Source organism: Etheostoma spectabile, chromosome 6 (assembly GCF_008692095.1).
Source record: "Etheostoma spectabile isolate EspeVRDwgs_2016 chromosome 6, UIUC_Espe_1.0, whole genome shotgun sequence".
NCBI lineage: Eukaryota > Metazoa > Chordata > Actinopteri > Perciformes > Percidae > Etheostoma > Etheostoma spectabile.
Window position 1 is genome coordinate 27671859 of NC_045738.1, and position 9211 is coordinate 27681069.

General features: G+C 42.3%; 1 protein-coding gene across 2 annotated transcripts in view; it reads left to right on the forward strand.

Moving 5' to 3' along the window:
• Positions 1-9211, forward strand: part of znf407 (zinc finger protein 407) — a 160666-nt gene that overhangs the window by 56444 nt on the left and 95011 nt on the right. For both annotated transcript variants that reach the window (XM_032518478.1, XM_032518479.1), the window contains exon 5: positions 8025-8099. In XM_032518478.1, the coding sequence (XP_032374369.1) occupies positions 8025-8099 (75 nt within the window). The remainder of the gene's footprint in view (positions 1-8024; positions 8100-9211) is intronic.

Consider the following 9211-nt stretch of genomic DNA (forward strand, 5'->3'; position numbering starts at 1 on the left):
CACACACACACACACACACACACACACACCTGAAGAGACCTTATAAACATGAGGAAACCTGCATTACAAATTACTGCACATCATAGAAATTGTGCAGCAAGCTTTTTAAAATACCAGCGCTGCCAGTGAGGCGCTTTGTAATTTATCCCTTCACGGCTGTTAGCTGCGCCGTGCAACGGTGATTTATTTGGTTTAAGAGAAGTTTTGTTTAGAGAGATAATGAGCAGGACTTCTCTTTAATGATTTAACACGGCGCGGTGGAAGAGAGGGGGAGAAAAAGAAGCACATATATTTTTCATATCTTTAACTGCACTGCAGAGAGGAAGGGAAAGAAGGAGAGCGATGCATTAGCAAGAAAAGCTAACGGCCTTTAACAACCAGCATTTTTGGTTCATTTTGTTTTGTTGTGTTGTTGACACTTTTTCACCAGCCCCATAACACTGCAGCAGTTTAGAACGTTATACGTATGTCATTTAAAATGTTTTCTCAGTCTTCAATGTTCAGTCTTCAGTCGGTGTTTTCTCTTTTTCTATCCATAAAGGTTAATCGTGTTTGTGCTTATTCCGCACAATATGGCAGCTAATAAACATCTATTTTGAAAAGGGCTATAGCCACGTGTGTAACTGTGCACCTTGTTCTTTCTACACCTCTCCTTTCATCTTGACACCAAATACAGTGTTATTCTCTCTTGTTCAGCGTTTTCAAGTTTCTCCCCTCACTTAGGATTTAAATCCCAAATTAAAGCAGTTAATTAGAAAATATAATGATGCTGAGTAGCATAATATGCAAACAGTGCTATGATGCTTAGAGCTGGGGGCTCGGTTAACACTGAAACTGCCATCGGCGCATAACGATGATGATATCAATAATAGATTACTTCATCAATCGCCGTTCTCTCGAAGATGGAAATGCACTGTTGGGAAGGGACTGAATTTTTAGTTTTCATTATTATAATTCTTTTCTTTTTTTCTCCTTCCTCCTTCCCTCCCTTTCCGTAGCTTGGAAATGTCTGTTTCATCTCACATTAGGGTGTGCTCTGCATAAATGCAGGTGGAACTTGCTCTCCCTCTAAATGATCCTTTAATGGAACAGTGTGCACTGGAGCTGGGAACTCTATGGGGCGCTGCCACTGTCGATGAGAACTTCGCCTCAATCAATCCGTCAAGCCCCATCACCTGCCTCAGCAGATGATCCAAAAACCCCCTTTGGAGAGGCAACGTGAGCTTTTTATGTACCTCCTCTAAGACTAGAGGACACACACGCAGACACGGGCGTGGGCGCACATCCGGCGGCATCATCATAAGTGAGAGGTGTCTGTTTCATTCAGAGGCTTGACGTTGATCAGTCGCCAGAGAAACACTTTGCCTCTCTTTTATTTTTATCAAGATCATCTTAGAATAGATCAAGTGCTTGCTTTGCTCTGGCGCAGGCATAAAAAAAACAACAACAACAAAATCAATTCAGATGTTTTATTTATTCACTTTCCTGCCCAATATCTGTTACATTATGTGTTGTTTCCATAAGCAGATTCCTTAGAAGCCCAGGCCATATTGATGAGAAGTCGCCTCTTGCCATCCTCAAACAAAGCGACAGCACCACAAACTGCATTTGCCTCTGCTCCTCTCCCCAGGTTCATATTCACTCCAGCTTATCTCGATACTCGATCATGATTTTTCATATTTCTTCATTTCCCTTCTTTCTCTCCTGTGGCTTTTTCTTTCTTCATCATTCCATCGCCATCTATCTCCACATCTGCAGGTTTGACACCACATTTAGTTCACCCCATCTACTGCTATGGGCCCGCTTGTAGAACATCCATTAAACTCAGCTTGTGAGCTCAGCAGAATCCCTCCTTCCTCAGTCCTTATTCTTGATGTCTTCCTGTCTGTCTGTCTGTCAGGAAAGCAGCCGCTCTGTCTGTCAATAAATATCTCATCTTTCGACTTCTTGTTCCTGTCTGTTTATCTGTCTGTCTGACATGTCGGCAGCTGTCTCAGCGCTGCAGGGTTGCTGTCAGCCAAGTGTTGGTTTCTGTTCTTCTGTCAGTTCACCTGCCTGTCAAAGCTTCTCAGATTAGACTTGTCAACTTACCTGCAGGTTTTCCGTTTCTCCAGGATGGGTTCATAAAAAACAAACAAGGAAGAAACGCATTATGTTTACTCAGTAGAGTAAATTAGTTGTGACATTGAGAAAAGTTATTTTTTATGCTATGGGTTTCGCTTCAATGGTAAAATATAGATTGTGGGTGCTTCACCCTTAGACGTTAAATGTGCTAATGTTTGTTTGATATTTCTTCCGTCACTACATTGTTATCAAATTAGTGGTGATGCCTTTTAGAGTGATTGACTGACACACCAGTCGCACTGTTCTTGCAAAAGTCTCTAAATTAAGACCACATTTCCCATAAATCCTGGTGCTTTTTAACTCACCCTGCATGCAAATTGGGTTAAATTTAAAAAGGACAAAGATGATGAATAGGCTGAAAAGGAAGAATGGGGGGGGGGGGGGGAGGAATGGAGGTATGCTAAACCATGTAGTTGCTGCAAGACAATAAAGTGTGGGCAGAAGCAGAGAGATGGATGGGAGGAGGTACTTTTGAGATAAGTGGTAGGAGAAACACAAGATGGAAGTGAGGAGAGATGAAGGAAGCTGAGATGGCAGAGGAGATGGAGGGAGGAGTGTGCAGAGGGGAGCTACCTGCTGCTGATGGCAGTCAGAGTCAGTGAGGGATGGAGGGCGCTCCAGCTGTGACATTAAAGCAGCAGGTGGAGGCCATCATTAGGACTGGCACAGGAGGCTGGATGAGCCCGCACACACTCATTTCTTTGGGGCCCAGCGGACCACTAAAGAGTGTGTGTATGTGTGTGCTGCCCGTCAAAAAGAGCTGAAGCATAGTCCCATAACTTCCGAGCTCATCCCCCTCCTCCCCTTTCATCTTTCCCACATGGAATCCCCTTTCTTCCCCAGGTTTCTGCGGCTTTGCACGGTGAGGGTTGAGCGCTTCCTACATCTGGTAGCTCTCGTAATGGTTTTTCAGTTACCTTTTAACCAATTACAATACAGCAGTTTGTTCGATTTCAACCTAATTTTTCAGCTCATAGCTTTTCCTATGTTGCGTTCACGTTGTGGCGGCACGCAGCAGGCAGCAAACTGGATGTTCAATCGTTTTCAAAGGAAAAACTATAAGAAACTGTGCCAGCTGTTTTCTAACTTTTGTCCGCGACAACCATAGTTAGGATAACACAACCATCCAAAATATGGGCACTAGCTTTATCCACCTTCTTCTTCTTATTTAGTCTTGTTGTCATTGTTATTGATGTTCATTGTAGTGTCTTGGAGAAAATAAATTGCTTTTCATAATGCACCCCATTGCCCCAGTGTGGAGATCACAACTGTTCAGAAGTGAATTGACAGATGGAAAATGAACACACAGACATACAGATGTGTTATTGTGTCCATAGATGCGACCTTTTGTGAATAAGAGACATTGACAGTAGTAGCCATTTGATATTAAACCAGAGGTTGTTTTCCATCACTGCCAGGGTAAAGTGTTTCCTACCACACAGGTTCACATTACTTGGTGACAAAAGTTAAAATTTTCCTGGTATGCCGTTCAAGTACCTAGGGTGACCAGATGGGAATGGGTGACTTTCGGGACAGGGGAATTAGGGGTGGGCGTAGCAACGGTTGGCGTGAAAGTCAAAACTAGCGTCGCCACTATGCGTGTTTGCTTATTAATTCATGGCACTATTGTACACAGGTTAATAATTCATCTAGGCTTAGAACATAAGAATAAAATAATGGTTCAAAACAATCAGTAGTTCATGTTTTATTAGGCTATAACTAGTCAAAATTTGGGTTTAGTCTAATTTTCGGGGGAAAAACATGATAGTTAGGATTTTGGACAACTGCACGTAGGGCTGGGCGACATGGGGAAAACCAAATATCTCGATATTTTTGAACAAATACCTCGATATTGGTACCACAACGATATTGTAGTGTTGACACCTGGTGCTTTCACAAAATATTTACACAGTGAGATTTTTTGATAAATAATCATCAGTAATGTGGATATAATGACCAAGTGAGTAAAGGCAAATAATAGAACAGTTAACAGTCTGGTAAGTTCAGAAAATGACTTGACTTTACTGTAATGCAGCCTTTAAAACCAGGAAAAGACAACATTTATGCCATATTACAATAGTACACTATCCAAAATCTAAGACAATATCTAGTCTCATATCACAATATCGATATAATATTGATATATTGCCCAGCTCTAACTGCACGTAATTAATTTTATGAATTTTTTGGACCTTCTGTTGTTACTTAATTGTACCGGATGTCACAAACTAGAAATCACTGGGTTAAAAAATGAACCACCATGGGTCCATATCGTCTGTTTTGAACCATCATTGGTGTTATTTTATCGTTTTGTTTCTGGATCAAAACAACTCTTGTGATGGGTGGTTTTCTACCTGTGGGTACTGGGTAAAATGACCCACTATTGCGTCAAAGCTTTATTTACCCATGCTGGGTCAATTTAACACCCATCTGGCATGAGTTTTTCAAGGCAACATATGAGTGCAGAGATGCCAGAATTAAGGGAAAGACTACAGTACATTTGTCGTCTTTTACTTTTCAAGGGGAAATGTCAAAACCTGAAGAAATCATCTGAATAAGTTACTCAACTCAAAGTTTGCAAAGTATGTCATGTCTGACCTGGCTCTATCCCAGCATGCCTTGTGCAAAGCTCTCGGTAATGGTTGTGTGTGATTTGAGGGGTGTTGGGCTACGGTGCGTCTAAGCTGAGTGTTGCTCCAGGCCTTTTCTTAGATCTCCCATCCCTTCTGGACCTGTAGATGGGCCTATCCAGGAACACCATTAGGCAAATGAAGTTGTTTGTATCAAATATTGACATGTTATCTCTTCATCATCAGGCAGCGGGAGGGAAGAGAGAGAGAAAGATTGTAACTGTGGGTAATTGAGCCGTGTCTCCCATGCTTATCGGTAAAGCTCCGGCACGTCACGGACCTAACGAGCTGTGGCGCGCCGATTAGTCTGAAGGGAAAGTCGAACGTGAAACACCAGAGTCTCCGTCTTTCTTCCTTTCTTTCTTTTTTTTTTCATATCGGCAATGGATATTATGAGCATCCCTGGAGGGCAGAGGCACAGCCTTATTAGTTCAATTCATGGGGGGGAAGAGAATTGATATGGATGAATGGCATGTTAAAGTATCCCTTTGTTACAATAACCATCAAGGCTGATGGTTCGGGCTGATGATGCTGCCCAAGGCAGCAGGACGACAAGCTGAGGCCTTGACCTGGATGGCAGAGGATGCACACACACCAAGGGCAGGGGGCTGATTACACACTGCCTTAAACAAATGGATTTGCCCCTTTAACATTTAGATATGGTGTGTGTGTGTGTGTGTGTGTGTGTGTGTGTGTGTCCGTAGCCTCTGCCTCCACATGGCATTACCGTGAAAGATAGGGTACTTGTGGATGTCTGTTTTTATCTGCATGTGTGTTGCCTGTAGTTTAGTAGTAGTTTGAGTGTATTGGATAATCATATGTCAAATAGCTAATTGTAAATGTATTCAACATACTGTACATTGTGTGTGTGTGTGTGTGTGTGTATGCTGCCTGTGCCAGGTGCCTCCACAGGGCATTGCCCATCTTGCATTCGTGCCACTCTGAGAATAATCCAGTAAAAAGAAAAAATGGGCGAGATGAGAATCTCACAACATGCCAGTTTGATTTGTACCCCTTGCTATCAAAGACTGCTAATTAAAATCATATTTTGCATATGTCTTGTCTTTTATGCACATATGCAAATTGCCCCTGTTGCCTTTCAGCACTCTGTAATTAGGTTTATGAAGGACAGCTGTAATACATAATTAACAGAAATGTTTGCAAGCTCTTTTTTGCTTCACGTCTAAACACAACGACTTAAACAGGCACGTGTGAAGTCTTTCAAGGCCGCGCTTTTCTCTCAGATATATTGATTAATTTGTTTACCCTCACTCCTTCAGAAATATCTTAATTATGCTGTTTGTTTATTTATAGATGATGCCGTCAGTCAGAGGCGCTTCCAGTGGGCCAGTCAAGTTAGGGATTTTGATCTTGCCATTCCCCCTGATTGGACTATACAAGATTTTGTCATACACTCGCTCCCAGTTTAACTCCAAGGCAACATTCTTGACGGGTGGATGGATTGAGTTAGAGAGGGTTAAGAAAATGTAGAATGATGATTGTGAGGCAAAACAGCGGAATATGTTTGAATATTTATATGGTGGTTAGTTGGCGCCGACCTCAGGGGCCTTGATGACGGACAGGACTCCGGGGCCAAAATGGGAAGGAGGACACAGCCTCAGTGTGTGTTTGTGTGTGTGTGTGTGTGTGTGTGTCCAGATATTGCAGGGGGGCTTAGAGAGGGGCAATAGCTGACATAGCGACATAAATAGTGAAATAATTATGCTTTCACTTCATGAAAGACTGACTGCTAAATGTAGAAGGAAAGCTTCAGAAAGGCGCAGATGGGGCTTGCCAGAGGGAAAATGGAATAATGATCTACTTGGAAGAAACCAAAGTGAAAATCTCAAGAAAAGAAGGAATGGGAGGAGCCACGGGGGGGGGGTTGTGTGTGCAGTGACAGAGCCAACCACATGACTATCAGTTCAACTCCCTCGGCCTCTCCATCCTCAGCTCTCAGATGTGGTCATTGTCTCTCAGTTGCACAATAATGGGAAGTGATGGGTGCTAAATGAAAAGGCCAGGGGATGAAAACTCTGGTGAAGCAGCTTGGATGTCAGAGTAGTTAGTCCTGTCATCCGTTCATTATGTTTTCATATGCTGTTTAGGAGACACGGTAAACTCAGGGCCCTCGACAGAGTCAGGACATTGTGGTCACTGTCAAGCGATGGTACCCTGACATTTGTGACTGCGTGTGCGTGCAATTGTATTTACTGTAGATGCATGTGCATTTGAATCCTTGCACGTACGTACATATCTGTTTGACACATTAATGTACAACATGTGGAACTCGTTGACTAGATTTTCACTGTACTATCAGATGAAAAATGTGCTTGTAGAACAAACATTCTAAAACTGTATACTATTCTTTTGGTGGAAAGTTTTGTTTTACATTTTAGTCTGTTTTTATGGTCTGTCTTTTATTGAAATAACAATAGTCTGTCCACCCAACAACCTGTTTACGACAGATTAAAAGGTCCTATAACATGGTGCTTTTTGGATGCTTTTAGATAGGCCTTAGTGGTCCCCTAATATCATATCTAAAGTTTCTTTCCCAAAATTCGGCCTTGGTGCAGAATTACAGCCACTAGAGCCAGTCCCACAATGAGCTTTCCCTAGTCCGTGCCATTTCTGAGTCTGTAACTTTTGAGTAGGAGAAAGGTGGAGGCTGGGGGTGTGGCCTTGACCAACTTTGCCACTTTGCTCGTTTGACAGCCAGTATGTCTCTCTCTCATGGGTGGGCCAAATTCTCTGGGCGGGCAAAGCAGAGAAAGGGGAGGTAACCTTGCCCCTTATGACCTCCAGATCGGCCCATCTGAGCTTTCATTTTCTCAAAGGCAGAGCAGGATACCCAGGGCTCGGTTTATACACATCTTTTCTGTTATAAAAGTGACAAACAGAGTGTTTATATCCAGCTTGACTTTAAGAACTCTGGTTCATTTATTTCATTACACATGATTGCAGAGTTTGTCTCCCAGTGATTCACATCTTCAAGTATTTGTTCCATCCTTCTCTTATAATCCTAGGAAGAATTTGTCAGGCACACTCATAGAAATAGCATTTTATTTGTATGGGCACACTGTACTGAAATGATGCATTTATTTTTCATATTTTCTTTAAATAAACTGCGGAAGACAGATGGAATTCAATTCAATTTTATATACAGTATCTAATCATGACAAAAGTTATCTCAATGAATCAAACCATACTGGACAAACTTGTAATAGTTACTATGTACCTTAACCCATGTTCTGTTTGTGTGTTTTGTAGATGGGCCTTTGTGATGAAGAAACACCTCAGCACCCACCTGCTGGGAAAACATGGAGTTGGACAGCGTAAAGAAAGGTAAATGTAACACGCAGCCTTTCATTCAGCACTACACTGAATTAGCTTTTCAGTCAGAGACGACAAGTCTTTAATGATGTGAAAGATACAGCAGACAATTCATTTTACATTTTGGAGGATGAGCCCTACAACCCCTATGGAGTCCCCACTAGTTACAGTAAATTTAACGTTAAATCTTCCCTTTCCCTAATGAGTTAAATGGCTTTCACTCATTCTGTCTGTCTCGGCCTCTTGCTTACATCCTCTTTTCTTTCTGTCAAACTGTATCTGGCTTCATCCCTCATCTTACTTTCTGCTCTCCCTCTTGAATTAAGGATGAATGATGTTTCTTTCACCATTTTTGTCTGCGTATGCGAGTGTGTGTTTCTGTGTATGTGTAATGTCTCCCGCTTGGCCCTGTCTATCAGAAGCAGAGCCCTGCTGTCAGTATATGTGCGTTGTGTATGTGTGTGAAAAAGAAAGATGGAGAGATGAAGTTGTGAAGCCACCCCCCACCCCACCCTGACAAGCCAAAACGAGACGTTAAACACCTCTCAATCTGTCAAGCGAGCTGCTAAAATAGGAACAGACCCTCTTTTTCATTACTCCGCAACCAAATTGATACTTTTGACAGCGTGCGGTATTAGATATGACAAGTGCCTTCAGATATGGAATAAGCAACCCTACCAGATGCCTCTCCATCTTTCTGACATTATCAGCTAAATCTCTACTGTCAGCTGTTCATCTGGATTAGATGGAAACAAATCCTCAACTGCTTCAAGTCTCTGTTTGATCCACATTTTTTTTAGTGTAACCTTTATTCATCCAAAGGTAGCTTCATTCTCAGTCACATGTGTTCACATCTGTGACATGCCCAGTGCAACCACAGGTTTTCAGCTATGTGTCACCTGCCAGGCCAACATCTATGCTTCTGTTGACCAATTGACACATGCCGGTCAAACGCTTAAAAAGTTTTGTTTTTTCTATGTCATAGCACAATGTTTCCCAAACTTAGGGTCGGGACCCAAAACAGGGCGCAGACCTGTTTTATTGGGTCGCCAATCGGCAGAGAACTGACTAAATGCTCAGCATGACCTCAGAATGGGGCACTTTCAAAAACCGAACCTAGACTA